Genomic DNA, 17,199 nt, shown 5'->3' with positions numbered 1-17,199 from the left:
TTTTCATTTTTTTCTAAAATAAGAACTCAGTTAAATTTTACTCTTTATTTAATAATATTTACTGCCCATACTTATCAAAGTCCAACACTTCCTTTGGCTTTTAGTAATCATTGAATGTTTGTTGATTTTAAATAATTTGTAATTTTTTATAAAACATTGAAAGCAAGTAATGTTCTTTAAAAAATCAAACAATCATTCAACTCGATTGTTGAAATGAGAATCAATTCATTATTAGAACCTATTGTTAAATAGGGGGCGGATTCATACGATTATGTTACTTGCATGTTCTTTTTATACAATTTTACATCAATTGCAATAAAAATCATTACCCTAAAGCATTACGCCTTTAAACGAATTTTAAGATTGGAAGGTCAACCATTAGATAGCAGGAACCTAACAAAGCAATTTCTTACCTTGGTTATTTAGTAACAACTGAAATTCTATCTTAATTCCACATTTTTGACGATATGAACCAAATTCTTTTGCAAAATATTGCATTACTACGTTTTTGGAAGTATCATCCTCAAAATGTTATCATAATAAACTTAAAATGTCCCACATCCGATATAACTATGACGCAGGTATCGGCATGCTTTATTATTTTGCAGTTTGAGTTTTTTCCAGTCCGTATTGAACTTCCGTCAGACTTTCGCGCCACTGGTGTATAAGAACCTAACAAACGCAGATTAACTCTTTATTTTGTCAATACTTATTGTAAAAGTTGTATCTCATATCTTTTTAATAGTCGGACTGCAGATTAGAAAGAACGGGAGATCACTGGAACATGGTTTTAAAAAGATGCGAAAGATGCTTTCGCTAATTATGTGATGCGAAAGCTTGTTTGCTGCTGATCAGCTATAGCTCCTACTAACCAACCATACATCTCCTTTTCTTCATCTCCTTTTAACAGAAAATAGGGAAGACATAAACCAGTTCGTGAAGTAAATACATTATAACCTATAAAATTTATTATTTTAGGATGCTATAACGCTATGCAAAGAATGGAGCTAATCTACATATTCTTACATTTCAAATCTGCACGTGTATATTTGGGTTTTTTTTTTTGTAATTCTTTTATTATTTCCCTTATATTTTGTAAACTGTCTAATTGTATTGATCACTATTGATCGACCATCACTACTTGTTTATATGTAAAACCAAGGGATGTGTTTTTTTATGGGCGTGCTTTGTCTGTTGCAAAATTGATTGAACGAAAAATGAGTTTCTTATCCATAATTGCCGCAGAACTGGCACCCAATAAACCTATTATAGAAAAGCTTGCCGAAAGGGTAATTCTTGGCAGATTAAATGATGTGGTTGGTTCACGCAATATACAAACAAGCACCAGCTAAAAATTGCACAAAGCCAGGCTCTGAGAAGACTGTTCAAAGTTCCATGGTACATTAGGACAAATGACATCCTCAGGGAGATCAAGATTGATCCCATTAAAAAATATATAAAGGATAGAGCCCTGAAATTATTTGCAAAAACTGACAGACTTACCAACACCGCGTTATCGAATCTCAGAATGGTTACAAGCTCCTCTAGGAGGTGTGCAGATCTGAGGTCAATTATTGCTTAGTCTGATGAAGTGATAAACAATAATCCAGTCAAGGTGTAGAGAGGGGTTTTGAAGAAACCTCGAGTTAAAAAAGAGTATAAGTGCTTAATTAAATATATGTTATTTGGCTCATAAAATATTAATTTAAGTTAGTTTAAATAGCATTTTATGCTTCGCCAAAGGTTTTAGGTGGTTTTAAATCATGAGTTTTTCCTATGGGCCAATAGCCCTAAGCGGATTCACTAGGGATCGCCGGTATAACCTAACCTAACATAGGTTACTCTGACTGATTAGAAGTTACATATAGATCTAAAGTTTTCGGACGAAAATATCTACTTCAAATCTTTATTATATGCAAATTTGTAGTAGACATTTTTACGAATCTAAGAGAATTTTAAAACTTTATTGACGATTCTCTTCCCAGTGCATGTTTAAGAATGTTTGTGGAACAGATTTTAGATAGATTTAAAAACATACCCAATGCGCTGTTGTATCTGTGCTTTTTTTTTGCAGTAGGTGGAAAGCATCGAAAGCCACAGTGTGGTGAGACTTGAACCCACTAAAACCACCTCTTAGGAATGAAAGGAGAAGCTTTCCACAATAATGTGGAAACTTCATTCCAGTAATCATGGGAAAGAGGAATGAGAAAATAGATTTAGATAGTTCACTAGGTAGAACTAGGCTCATCTAAATCAGAAAGCAAGGGCATGAACTAGGTAGGAAGGGCGTTATAGAAGGGAAAGGGGTTACGGCTAACTAGCGGTTGTTGAATCAACAATATACTTTGTGACTAGGGTCACGAAAGCCGCGGTTATATAAGGGGATAGTGGAGAGGTTATGGTCCACTTCATTGAAGTAGTGGGTCAGGTATTGAGGGGGTTACAGCGCAAAGCTACAACAAGGTCTTCTGGAAGAGTGAGAGGAGTAGACACGTCGGGGGGAAGGTCATGGAGCCGGGTGAGATGCCTACGGGCGAGTGACAGAAGATACTCGTTAACACGAGTGATCTTGGCGTTGTTGTAGAGAGTTGATATGGAGAAGTACTTGCCATTACGCTTGCGAAGAAGTTTCCGCTCAAACAGGCGTATTCTTTGCATCTGAGCGGAAGTGATGGCAGAGGGAAAATTATAAATTAAAATACTAAAGTTTGTATTAATGAATAATTAGTTATTCAATATTTAGTTTATATTGAATGATGATACCAGAAAGGATTCTAAAAGATCCAAAGGACAACAAAAAAAACACTAGATTATATGTTCGTTAATAGTTTATTCAAAAAATTTATAAAATGTAATGATAATAAAAAAGTGTATTGAATTTACAAAATTATAATGAATTTATAAAAGTAAATCAATTCGCAAAAATAAACTTAATGGATACGATAATATTTATTCTTATTCTATAAAATCTTTAAACAAAAACAGATTCATATTTTGGTAAATTATTTCAGGAACATATGGAATGTCCTCATAGGAAAAATATCTACAACATTCGAGTTGTGAGGTAAAGTACACCAAACGAAAATGGAATCTAAATGTTTTTGTTTGAATTAAATTCAAATTTTTGATATTTCATTTGTTTTTTGTTTTGTTTTTTATAAAAAAATATTCAAATTAAAGCAAATAGTTAGCAAAAGTTTGTTCATTAAACTCAAGTATGAGGTATTATTTTAGCACTTATGTTACCTCAGTGTGCAACAAATTAAATAAAAAGTAAATTTGAAGCGTCTTTAGCGCCGTCAACTAATATAAAATAAAAATTAAATGGAATTATAAAGAAAAAATGTACTTAATATTAGATATATATATATGTATATAGATATATATATACAGAATGTTTTTTTTTATTTCTTACAAGAAATATAAATTCTTCTCGAGTGCAGTAGATGGAGCACGCATGATGTTCTCACCTACCAAGAATGCCAATTTATGAGCATATTGACACACTGCAGGTACGCGGCAGGTACCAGCCCAATTATAATACATGTGAGTCATTTTGTAACTAAGCATTTGAATATGTTCTGGCTTGAAGCCTGTTGTATCGTGTATAACGTTATAGTTGGTAGGAGAGACTGTACCTTGGAATACAGACTGCGACACTAAATAAAAGTCATAACGCTCTGGTAAAGTAATAATATCGTCCACAACGGTACCAGGTGGAGGATTGCGACCTTTAAGAAAGTATCGCGTATTGATTCTTTTGGATACAACTATAAATGCAAAGCGTGGTGGTGCACTTCCCTTGCTACTATATATTTCGTCTAATCTATTGACTAGAGCTTTAACTTCATGGTTTACAACTTGGTGCAGCTGACCATCACCAACTCCATCGCGATAAAATACTATACGTTCAGGCAAGCATTGATGCTCCTCCAGATATGCTCGTAAAGAGTTCGCTACACTTAGCGTTAAATAATTTGATAATTCTTGGCCTTTTACATGTTCTTGGACTGATGAATAATATCTCGAAGATTTCCTTATGTCCATTGTTGAAACAAATGCGCCATATGAGTTATTTTTATTTTTAGTTGAATGACATACATCAAAACCGCATGTCATAATACCAAGATTAGGCATATCAATCATCCATGGAATTCCGCGCAATTTAGCGTTCATTTGAATGACAACCTTCGTTGCTATTGACATTAGACCAGCCGACTTTTCTGGGCGTGGTGCAATAACCTTCATAGTCACAACTTGTGAAGCAACTGCTCTATCAACGCAACACTTTTTCTTAATTACAGCATATCTGCAAATCAATAAATAATATCAATAATGGTGTTATTATTTAGAAATATTTTATATTTACTTTTCTTCGTTGGGACTGAAAAGTACCGCCATAATGATCTGCGGATCCTGAGATGCAGCAACATCTATAGCTGAAGCATAAGAATTATTTCTGTCATCCTTCATTTCGATACTGTAAAATAAAACAAAAAAGAACATTAAAAGAGACATCAAAATAGCTGAATATGTAAATACTATATATATCGTAATTGTGACATAATAATGGTAGATAGCTGACTTTAAATGTGATCATAAGAGTTACAATTTAGAAAAATCATCCCAAGATTGGTCGGATCTACGTCTCAGAACCACTCGCCAATTTCGACGACCAAGTGCCGTTCAAAACCCCACAAAGAGATTTCACAAGCAAGTCTCCGCAGGTTAGAACAACAACAAAATCTTGGTATACACATGCATATATCTTAGACATAAGCTCCTTTTGGAACGAAAATCTGGGATTGTTTTTTTATGTGGACTCTGATTAGGTTCAAGATTAATACCTTTTACTCTTCTCACATTTCATCGCTTTCCCATTCTATGCCATTTCGTAAAATTTGTTATGATTTTATTAAATAGTTTTTGAGGTCGGGTCGGTGTTGATTACAACTTTAACTCCAACAACAAATAATAAGCATCCTATAACATTGTACGATCATTGTATGAAATTCAGATAGCTTCCTGAGACTGAGAACTGGAAGAGTTTCCTTAACCGCATATTTGAAAAATATTCCATTAAACTTAAACATTAGAGACATTTTTGCGAGATGGGCACAGAAAACTTTTCGTTCAAATATATCTAAAGGTCTGCTTAAACAAACTATTTTGCAATTACTGATCGTGGAACTGTACTATCTGCAATCAAAATACGTAACGAGTATAGCAAGCTTCACTAAAATAAATCCCCAATCCATCCACATTCCCTATAATATTCCCCGCCTTCTTCACTCATCAATTACCCACTCACAACCTAAAAAACAAGTATCGTCGTATAATTTCTTCTTCTTTACAGACACTAACATGGCTCTTATCGAGAATGGTCACAAACGCTTGGTCGTCGGAAAAGACAAGTGGCTTTAGGACAGGCATCCCCAATCGTTTCTGAATTAAATTTTTTTTTTAACGTGGGCCACACTAAATTTTAGTCCTCTAAATACATAATATAATTTTTTTTTACTGCTAGCACATTATCCCTTCTAAACATATCTGTTACTAAAGGAAAGTGAATTATATTTAATAATATAAATAGCAAATTTATTGCACATTGAACTCTTCAAAGAGCATTTTAGGCTCGCCAAAGGGTCGAGAGCTAGTTTTTAAAGCTTTGCGGTCTTATACAGTAAACCACCAATTGGCCCAAGTGAATTATTAGGATTGCCAGTATAAACTAACCTAAAATATGTTGAACGAAAATAATGATGAACCAAAAAAGTGACTGACCAAAAAAATGATTGACCAAAATTTCTAATGTCCAAAAAATGGATTGACCAAAAATATGTTTGACTAAAAAATGACTGATAAAAAATATGTGTGACCAAAAAAAATTATATTGAAACGACAGGACTATATAGCTTAGTGTTTTAAAATATACTTAAAGTATTTAAATAGTTATTCAAATATACACATTTAGTTAATTACTTACTAGTTTGGTTCATCAATTTGCATCTTCATGCCGCCAGCTACCCGTTGACACGTTTTGACGAAATTCTGAGCTTCACGTACATTTCGTCCAGTAACGATTACGAACCAGCGTTTAATATCCGTTTGTGCATACATCTGATTGGATCGGAATTCACGAGACCAATCAGCTTTTTCATCGCACTCATACTTTGCATTTCGGCCAAACAATATTTTTTCTGAATTCAAAACGCGAGCAGGAACTTCAAGTAATTTTTTATCCAGGGTTACATCCCAAGCTTTCATAACGTTCATACTATCCGCCGAACGCTGCAAACGTTCATTGAAAACTCTCAAACGCTCAATACGACGATCTGGATTTAAACGAGCATGCTCATGTATTGCTTTCATTAATCTGTAAAAAAGCAAATTTATATTTAATTAAATAAATTGATTTTTATTTATTCTAAAAACAATTACCTCCAGTCCGCACGCATAGTATCATTCAGGCCAGTAGCACGTGTCAATTCTGGAACTAATATTATTAAATCATCCTGACCACCTCTAATATTTTTTTCGGTAGGCTTCGATATCAAGAGAGGTTGATTCAAATCGCGAATTGTGAGATTGTAACGCTATAATAAAGAAATCAATAGTTAAATATATGCTATTGTTAGGCCTTATAAATAAAGTTATAATCTAATCTAATCTAATATATAAAAATCTCGTATCACGTTGTTAGTGTTTAAAATCCTCCGAAACAGCTCGACCGGTTTTCATGAAACTCTTTATGTATATTTTGGTAGGTATGAGAATAGATCGTATAGTATATTTCATACCGCTAAAGTGATTAGGGTGTCCCCATGCAGAAAAATATTTTTATTTTTTTGGACATAAATGTTTTTATATATTTGATGCCATAAATATAAGCAACACCTTACAGGGAAATATAGATCCCATGGTGGAATACTTTCACAAATGGAAAATTAAAATTAACATGGACAAAGCAAGGCTATATTCATAACACGAAAGAGAAGGAAAGAGAAGCAGTGAGCGTCGGTGGGAAATGCACTTATTGTCATGCACTGAAATTCAAACAAGAGTCAGCCGTGATGTGTTGCGCATTAGAAAAAGTGCAACTACCAGAAATTAAGAAACCACCAGAGCCATTCTATAGTTTGCTCATCGGCACGCCTGAAGATTCAAAACTGTAAATTATCTCCAGCAGAGTTTTTAAACTCACTGGTGTAATATAATTTCAACTGGCAACCCTCTCGTTTGACAGTCGATGATGACAGGCGGCCATCTGGGCAAGATGGCGAGAAGTAGGATTATATTGTGAGTTCAATTTGGTTTTTGCATTTGTACAGTGTAGGTTACAGTTTACAGTTTGGTGTAAATGCATGGAGTGAAATAGAATACTTAAATTAAATAATAAGATTCCTGACAGTAAACTGGATTTCATTCTATGACTGTAATGACTGTAAGTTGGATCGCCGGTTATTTTGCTTAAACCCAGCACGGCTATGCAATGGTACGCGATTGGTAATTAAAAAATTGAAACCATCATTTTCAATAACAAGTTCCAATGTTTTACTGCCACGAATTCGTATAATTCCCACAAACGCTTCAATTTCCTACTAGATTGGCTTTCACATTTACCATCAATAAGTGGGAAGACCAAACAAACGATGTTTGGGCATTGTGACATGTTCTCGCGTATGCAAACTATGAAGCCTATTTGTGTTAGCTGAAGATGGACTCTCAAAAAATATCGCGCACTCTATATCTCTTTGAAATTTATATTGATTTACTTTATTTTTCATTTTCATAATTTAATAATTTAAATTTAACTTTTAAGAGATCAAACAAGGAATATGTCCGTTATTTTAATGAAATATATTGAATTAAGAAAACGAATGGTTGGTGTTTTTTTTCTTTTTATCGGCGATCATCGTCTACAGCACTCAATTCCTCTTTTTATCATACAACCCATTCTCACACATTCACAAAACATTTGTTCTTTTATATACAAAAAAAAAAAATAATCACTAGAACTAATTTATATGGCAGAACAACGTTTGCCAAGATATCTAGTATTTCATAAATTTTTTTAAATATAAAAATGATTAAATAAAATCATTCTACATAAAATCATGCTACTAAGACTATATATTTGTTATAAGAGAATTTCTGCTTACTTGTTTGTAGTAATCTGCGAATGTGACATCTTTTTCCTTTTGTTTGAAAGTGGATCTGGGCGACATACCAAAATCTACATCACTCACACGGTATGTTTTGTTGTTGTAATCAGTGATTACTACCATGCCTGTAACAAGGTTTAAGTATTTTTAGTTAAAGTATTGACAATCATTCTACATATTACAATGTACTAATATGTATTACTATGTACTACCTACCAATTACTTCTGCCTTAAATGCGTTCTGATAATCTGACGACTCTTTCACTAATTGAGTCAAAATGTTGTAAATTGTATCAGTGCGTAAAACCTTATGTGCGATTTCAGCACACATCAATACATCCAGCTCATGCTGACGAATCGAGGTAATGTATCCCGGCCAAATTTCCAAACGGAAATTCTCAATGCGTATCTAGAATGAAATAAAAAAAAATAATTAAAACTATTTGTTAAATAGACTTTATTTAACAATTATACTAAACTTACTTTAGCTACTGGATCAAAGAAATTTCGATTCAATTGTTGTAGTTTCAAGCCTTCCATAGATCGACGTAAAATCAAGTTGAGTACTTGCATCTGTTGCATGTCAGTCGACTCTACTATGCCAACATGTTTAATTTTAATTTGTACTGTGTTTTCTGCACGATCCTTTGTTAGTATCTCATGGACATCATTTACCATTATACTTTTCAAATTTTGTGTTGAAAATAACAAAGTACCATCAAAAACGTAACCTCCAAACAAATCTTTATGCTGTCCTATCATTCCACGACGTACATGTAACAAATCGACTTCTGGTGCAAAATCAACACGGTACTGATGTATAACCCATTCCGGTGTTTTTAATAGACGAAAATAGTTAGTCTGAACCATAACTGGACGACCAACTGCACCTTGTTTATTTACGCACGACACTGGTCGAGTGTGTTGTATAACGTCAGTTAAAACACGTTTACCCCGCACACCTCCACGTAATTGGTCAATTGCAGCTATAGATATGGACACAACAACATAAAGAAATAATATAAAATATCACCTAAAGAACAATCGTAATTATATATGCATACCAATAGTTGTTGCCTCAGTGTTGTCACGACTTTGACCAACGTTTGAACTGGAAGAACCACCTAAAGGAAAATATTCACATCAACACAAGCCTGATTAAATTATATATTTTATGACATACTCATAATTCCACTAGAAAGGGACTCATCAGACTGATGAGAACGTCCCCAACTTGCTGTTGATGGCAAACCACCAGAACTCTAAAATCAAATGAATACAAATTAATTAAATGTTATAATGTAAATATTTTAAATTTACTATTATTAAAATTACTATTATTTTTACTTACAGATGATTCAGAGGCAGGATAACAGCCAAGTCCATCACCGCGCCCACGATACGTGCCAGTGCTACGTTCTCCACCACCGCGTGGACCACCACGTTGGCCACCACCGCCGCCGCGAGGTTGCCAGCCACGGTTGCCGCCACCATCACCGCGGTTGCCACGATAACCGCCGCCGCCACCATCACCACCACCGCGGTTGCCACGATAACCGCCGCCGCCGCCACCACCATTACCGCCTCCACGTCTACCTCTGTCTCCTCCTCTATTTTCAGAACTTCTTCCGCGTTCTCCTCCACCACCTCTATATTCCGAGCCTCTTCCGCGTTGCATTTTAAAGATGTATTAAAACTTTAAAATTAAATTATGTTTTAATAAAATAATTGACAATTATTTTAATATGCATTTATGCAAAAATCAATTCCAAAATTTATTGGAATTTTAATTCTTCGTATTTAACTGCAGCTTTGCTTTACTAAATACGACACCAAACACAATAGCAAAGCGGCTTCCCCTTATTGCGTCGCCGATGGCAGCACATTCTGACAATTGTTTGACATTTTACACTTGGCTCTGCCATTTTGAATTTATGTTTTTTTTTTTACTTATATTTGAAAATTTGTATTAAAAGCATTACTGCATAGTTCAAATGAAAGATAAGCAAAAACCAAAAAAAAAAAAAATATATGTTTACACATACATATACACATGTACATGCCAATGTTTTCTTTATCATGTGCAACTGCATGGAATGAAGATCGTTGCATATAAGACCACAAAATAACAACAAAAAGCATTAAACAAATTACCATTAAAATAAATATATAATTTTATATATTTAAAATTGAATGCAAAACATGAATTTATACATTTTCTAATCATTCACTTCTACTACCAGTTGCTTCAAAAACTGTTGCTCTTTTTATTCTTTTTTGTGCCACTGTTCCTTACGTGGAAAAAAGGATAGACGGCATGGTTTACTGTTACCCGAGACGACGCTCAGCAAAAACAACAAAAAAAAAAAAAAGAAAACGTGTTATAATGCACACCATTGCACAATTAGCAAAATTTTAAACAATATTTAATTCCATTTAAAAAATAATTTTTGAAACAGCGCAATTAATTTTTAAAAATTCTGTTCATTTCACAATCATTGTAAAACTAGAAAATATCCTACATTTTACAAAAGATCTTACACAAATATCACTTAAACTAATTTAATTTGAAATTTTTCTTAAACACTTAACCGCAAATGATAGATTATAATATTTTTAATAAATCTCTGCACATAAAAATTAATATCTATGATTTTAACTCACCTTAACTAAATGTTTGAAATTGTATGAAGTGATGATCTTCGCGGTTCAGTATGAAAGAAAGCTATGACAGCATTGAATGATTAGCGTCGATTTAGTTAAGGATGGTAAACTATCGATAACAACAAACTGTTGCGTAGTAATTTGCAGCGAAAAATTCTATATATGCCATTCGCTTCAAATAAGATCAATTTGTTGCAAATATTGCCAATAAGTATTTTTTGGCAATCCGTATTTATGCAATAAATTATTTTTATTTTTGTTTACAATTAGATCAGCATTACATTTCGTTAGTATAAATATGAACATAGATATCTTGAAACATATATGCAATATATTAGTGTAAATATTAAAACATATATATCAAAATATAGATAATAAATAAATATAAATATAAACAAAGATATTTTAAAACATATATGCAATATATTAGTGTAAATATGAATACATATATGTATCTCAAAATATAAATTATAAATATGTATATATACATTGTGACCGAAAAGTTTCCGGAAAATTTTAAATAAAACGCAAAATTCTTAATCTTCATCAATATTTATTTTAATCTCCTTCAAAATATGCTCCCATTAGGAAGCGATACACAAATGCCAACGTTTCTTCCAATCATCAAAACATTTTTTATAGGCGCTTTCCGGTATGGCTTTGAGTTCCCTCTGCGAATTCTGTTTTACGTCTTCTATGGATTCAAAACGCGTTCCTCTGAGTGGTAATTTGAGGTTGGGAAACAGGAAAAAGTCACACGGTGCAAGATCAGGTGAATACGGTGGCTGTTCGATGGTATTTATTGAATGTTTGGCCTTAAAATCGTTGATAATGTTGAACAAATTGAGGTGAATCGGAACAAGCCGGGCGTTGACACGTCGCATACACAAATTGTCCACCAAAATCAAACGAGCCATCTCACGACCGATGCCTAGCTCTCGTGCTATCTCTCTAACACTCACATGAGGATTTTTGAACACGATTTCCTTTGCCTTTTCAATGTTTTCGTCGGTGGTAGAGGTCGAAGGTCGTCCAGAACGCGGCATGTCTTCGACGGTCGTACGACAGTCCTGAAAGGCTTTGTACCACTCATAAACTTGAGTTTTCGATAAAACTGATTCCCCATAAGCCTTTTGTAGCATTCGCAACGATTCTGCACACGAAATTTCGTTCGAAAAACAAAATTTGATGCAAACTCTTTGTTCAATATTTTTTTCCATTGTTTTTTTCGCAACGCACTACTGAGGTGAACTGGTTTCAACAGCTGCCGTAAACGAACTGTCCGACAGATTCGCGCTCATTTTTGCATAGTAGTAATTAAGGACAGTGCTTGCCAAACTACATAAACTTAAAATATCGAAAAATATACAGCGCGCGAATTTTAAATGAGAATTTCCGAAAGCTTTTCGGTCACAATGTATAAACAAAGATATCTTAAAACATATAAACAATTAATTAAAATTAGTATTAAATAACTTAAATAATAAAGATGTTCAAAAAATTCGTTATTTATCATATGTTTTTATATGAATATACATATGTACATGGTTTAAATTTTAAACTTAAAAATATTTCAAATAGACATTGAAGATGTTTTCTGGTTTAAAAACACAAGTACCGGACTAAATTTGGCTGTTAATCATAAGCGTTTTCGGTGGCTCGTAAGTGTGGTAAAAAACGCATTTTGGCGTATATTCGCATAGCGAGACATTAGCATCATTGTTGCAATCTGTCAAATGTTATGTTTTGGCAAATAACAGATCTTGCATATAAGAACATAATGCAAGCAAATTACATTTTGTATATAAATAGGTTATATAAAATTGATAATTAAATTGAGGTAAATTAAATTGAAATTTCCTAGGTGCTTTTTGCACTGTACTTATGCAAATATTAATTTATTGCACTTATTTATTATTTTTGGTTTAAAGTTTTCAAATTTATTTATTAAACATCTTATAAAATGTTCATGATGGTAATACCTAATTTTTCTAACACCTAATTTTATCTAATTTACCCTACTCGAAATTCTGGTAAATACCAACATTTGCTGCCATATCGACATAATTTACTATTTCCCTCAATTTACCATTAATTTACACGAACTTGCAGACGGCCTTAATAATATGTAAAATAAATTTTGTTAATTCTATTATGGCCGTGTGAGAGTTCGAATAATTTGAGGTAAAGTAAATTGAAATATCCTAGGGATTTTTTGCACTGTACTTATACACATATTTATTTATTGCACTTATTTATTATATTTGGTTACACGTTTTCATATATATTTATTTATTTATTAAACATTTTATTTTTCATGATGGTAATACCTAATTTATCTAATTTTTATCTGATTTACCCCACTCGAATTTTTGGTAAATACCAAGATTCGCTGCCATACCCACATAATATATCGGTATTATTAATTCATCAATTTACTCGCGCACGGCTTATATATAATAAAAATAATCACTGTTTTAGAAATAAATTAGTTCATAATATTTTTATTTAAATTATATGATATGCTTTATATTCAAAGTTAAATATATATGTATATTGCAGTGCTTATATATTATTATTAAGACATATTTATATTTTAACAAAATCATCAATTTAGTCTAATTACAACTTAGGTCGTGTGCGAGTTAGGCTAAGTTGCGTTCTAAATGAGGGAAATTCTAAGTTGTGTCGATAATGTATTGATGTGTCGATACGTGTTGATAAATGGCAAAATGTGTGCAGTGCAAAAAATCCCAAAAAATCTCCCATTTGGTTTAGCATCAACTTAGCCTAACTCGCACACGACTTTAGTCTAATTTAGCTTATATATATATCTCCTTCGGTTTCGACTTTAAGCATATAAGCAGAAGTAAATAAATGTTGAATTAAATTGAATTGAATATTGCAGTACTTAGCAGTATAGTTGAGTGGTAAATTCATTACATTTAAAATTATACGTTTATTTTACATATGACTTCTTTTATATATGACTAATTCTTTAATTAAAATAGTTTAATTAAAAATAATTATATTAATATATATAATAAATTCTTTTTAACATTAACTTACAATTCTTAACTATAATGTGGCATCACTAACAGCTGTTTTATTTTCACCATACTTGGTTATTCTTCTTGCAAATTTGTTTACGTGTAGCGACAATTTCTTCTGATTTATATAAAAAAAAACTGTAAAATTTCAATATGATACACAGTTTGTTTATTATTAATAACAGCGGGTAAGCAAAATACTTTTTTGGCGTTATAATAATTATAAGAATTATTATTTTAGAGATGTTTTCTTGGAGAAACACTGGCGTTCAGTTGTCTCACGATCAGTTTGTGATTACTTCCTCGATGAGCAGCGTAATGCACCATATGTAAATATAAATCTTGTCATATATATTAAACTGAATAAATAAACTGAATAATACAATTAATATGAACTAGGATGTGCCACCAGTTATTTCTACACCACATTATTATTTGATTACTGTACAGCGTTGTGGTGTGTCTTTGGTCGCTGCGTGCAAGCAGGAGGTGCCGCCACTCTTTGTTATAGAATTCTTACATCGTGTAGTCGACACATTCGAGGATTACTTTGGAGATTGTTCAGAAAATGTTATTAAAGAAAACTGTGTTGTTGTTTACGAACTTTTAGATGAAATGTTAGACAATGGTTTTCCTTTGGCAACAGAAAGTAACATATTGAAAGAGTTGATCAAGCCACCGAACATTTTGCGTACTATTGCCAATACTGTAACTGGAAAGAGCAAGTAAATACATATAGATATATTCTTTAAATTACAATAATAACATTTCTCTTCATGTTTCATAATTAAAAAAATAGTGTCAGTACAACATTGCCATCGGGTCAATTGTCCGCCATACCATGGCGTCGTAGCGGTGTACGTTATAATAACAATGAAGCATACTTCGATGTCATTGAAGAAGTTGATGCTATAATAGATAAATCTGGTTCAACAGTTTTCGCTGAAATTCAGGGCTATGTAAGGGGACATATGTTATAAAACTTTTTATTACACTAAATCATTATTTAATATTTTTAGATTGATTGCTGCATTAAGTTGTCTGGCATGCCCGATTTAACACTCTCTTTCATGAATCCGCGTTTATTTGATGATGTCTCATTTCATCCTTGCGTACGCTTTAAACGTTGGGAAGCTGAGAGACTCTTATCCTTCATACCACCTGATGGTAATTTTCGTTTGATGTCATATCACATAAGCGCACAATCAGTCGTTGCTATTCCCATATACATACGTCATAATTTCTCGATTAAGACTGGTGAACAAGGACGTTTAGATTTGACAGTGGGTCCTCGCACTACTCTCGGACGCACAGTTGATAAAGTCAAATTAGAAATAACAATGCCAAAATGTGTTTTGAATTGTGTTTTAACGCCGAATCAAGGCAAATATACATTTGACTCCGTAACAAAAACCTTATCTTGGGATGTGGGGCGTATAGATGTAACTAAACTACCAAACATAAGAGGAACCGTAAGTTAACAATTTATGTAGATGGAATATTTTCTGTTCATATTCACACTTTATGTTGAATTAGGTATCCATTACGCCTGGCAGTACAAACATCGATGCAAATCCTTCAATCAATGTGCAATTTACTATATCACAGCTAGCTGTGTCTGGTTTGAAAGTAAATCGATTAGATATGTATGGTGAAAAATATAAGCCTTTTAAAGGAGTTAAATATATAACTAAGGCAGGCAAATTCCAAGTCCGAATGTGAGATGAGTAAAATACAATTCCAATAATTCTTTCTGTTATATTAGCTACTTAAAAAAATTTATATTGAAAGTAGAAAAGAAATTAAAAATCTCGAAAAGCTATTGCTATTGTAAAATTTCGCATGATTGATTCATATAAAATACATTATTTACTTTTAAGGAAGTATTTATACATGCCAGTTGTGCATATAAATTATTATATATTCAAAATATTTATTCCAACATATTGAATATGTAACGAACGTGTTCGAAAATCTTGATATAGCGCAAGCTTTAAACGATTTATTGTTATGTATATTAATACATAATTTTTAACTGAATTAATAATAAATGTTATTTTTAAATTATGTGAAAAATTTCTATATTGTATTCTCAGACAATAATATAGAAATTTTATTTATGTTGTAAATGGAAACGTAATACTACAATATGTAAAGTTCTTAACGACTGTTATAAATAAAACTTTATTATAATAATATTATATATTTAACTGTTATAATCATTTTATTTTACAGTTCTTATTGCATTCTAGTGTGACGTGCTAAATTGCAGATTTGTTTTTGACTTTCATATATTAGTGTGTTGAAGATTTTGCAGTTGAGATCGGCTAGTTAATATATGGAGAATTACAAGAAGTCTTACAATTTGTTCTATAAAGTATTAGTAATTTTTTTAAGTTGGAAATTTTCCACGTTCCTAGAAAAGTTCCTTTGTTGCGTTGTTCTTGAGAACAGTGAAATTTTGTTGGGAGAGTGTTGAGCGGCACTTAATCATTTATAAACACATAATTGCTTTGGTATATAGTCGCGGTGCCTACCGTAACCAATGATTATCATATGATATCAGGGCTTTAGTACATTTTAAATCATTTGATTTCATATAATTGTTTTTTAATAAACTTATATTCAACTTGAAAAATTTGACAGTAATTACTTAAGTCTAAAATCTTACACTTTTTTTTTTATTATTTTGATTATCATTCATTATTTATTGATTCAAAAATTCATACAGCACTATGTGTCAGAAATAAAACTGATATATAAAACTATATAATAACATGTTTCCCACAATTTGGACATTATAGAAAGTTTTTCATATGGAGTTATATCAATTTTTTGTGTGATATGTTATGACTAGTCTTTAAATGCAAATAAAGCCCCTCTTCTGGGTACGTTTCAGTGCATTACCATATGTTACTTTAATACTTGAAACTATTAGCGATGTTTACGTTAATGGTTTGACAACAAAAGTCCGTTAAACACAGAATCACTGAAATAAATTCTACTGTTGTGATTAAATTTATTAGAAGAAAGTGATTTGATTTCCTTCTTCTTTCATTTCGTTCTAACTCTCTCTGGATTAAAGCTTCTTAAAAAATTTCTCACCATTTTCAACTATTATAACCAATAGTAGATCCCTTGCTCTTGTTGTTGTTGTTTAGGTTCCCGCAGGGATCTGAAAGCAGCTAATATGTAAGGTTAACAAGACAAGCATACATAGGTTAGGATGTAGATGGATGATGCTTGAGATGAAAGGGAAAGGGATAAGGGAGTAAGAGTTGATTACGGATAGATGGGATTTGATTTGAAAACACCATGGA

General features: G+C 32.3%; 2 protein-coding genes across 2 annotated transcripts; one reads left to right on the top strand and one right to left on the bottom strand.

Moving 5' to 3' along the window:
* Positions 1-2,820: 2,820 nt before the first annotated feature.
* LOC119669221 (protein aubergine-like) lies at positions 2,821-10,918 on the bottom strand. The gene is made up of 11 exons (XM_038079043.1): positions 10,830-10,918; positions 9,517-9,861; positions 9,349-9,427; positions 9,230-9,289; positions 8,649-9,151; positions 8,382-8,574; positions 8,163-8,290; positions 6,442-6,596; positions 5,987-6,376; positions 4,370-4,480; positions 2,821-4,309 (listed from the first exon to the last, which is right to left on the bottom strand). Exons 2-11 carry the CDS (start codon positions 9,841-9,843, stop codon positions 3,412-3,414), a joined length of 2,844 nt encoding a protein of 947 aa, XP_037934971.1. The 5' UTR covers positions 9,844-9,861; positions 10,830-10,918; the 3' UTR covers positions 2,821-3,411.
* A 3,056-nt stretch (positions 10,919-13,974) lies between these two features.
* LOC119669220 (AP-3 complex subunit mu-2-like) lies at positions 13,975-15,868 on the top strand. The gene is made up of 6 exons (XM_038079042.1): positions 13,975-14,067; positions 14,121-14,208; positions 14,279-14,604; positions 14,679-14,838; positions 14,899-15,351; positions 15,416-15,868. The coding sequence occupies exons 1-6, from the start codon at positions 14,033-14,035 to the stop codon at positions 15,599-15,601; spliced, it is 1,248 nt and encodes a 415-aa protein (XP_037934970.1). The 5' UTR covers positions 13,975-14,032; the 3' UTR covers positions 15,602-15,868.
* Positions 15,869-17,199: the final 1,331 nt, after the last annotated feature.

The sequence above is a fragment of the Teleopsis dalmanni genome, chromosome 1 (genome assembly GCF_002237135.1).
Source record: "Teleopsis dalmanni isolate 2A chromosome 1, ASM223713v2, whole genome shotgun sequence".
NCBI classification, from domain to species: domain Eukaryota; kingdom Metazoa; phylum Arthropoda; class Insecta; order Diptera; family Diopsidae; genus Teleopsis; species Teleopsis dalmanni.
The sequence above is the reverse complement of the archived record's forward strand: the minus strand, read 5'-3'. Positions and strand labels throughout refer to the sequence as shown.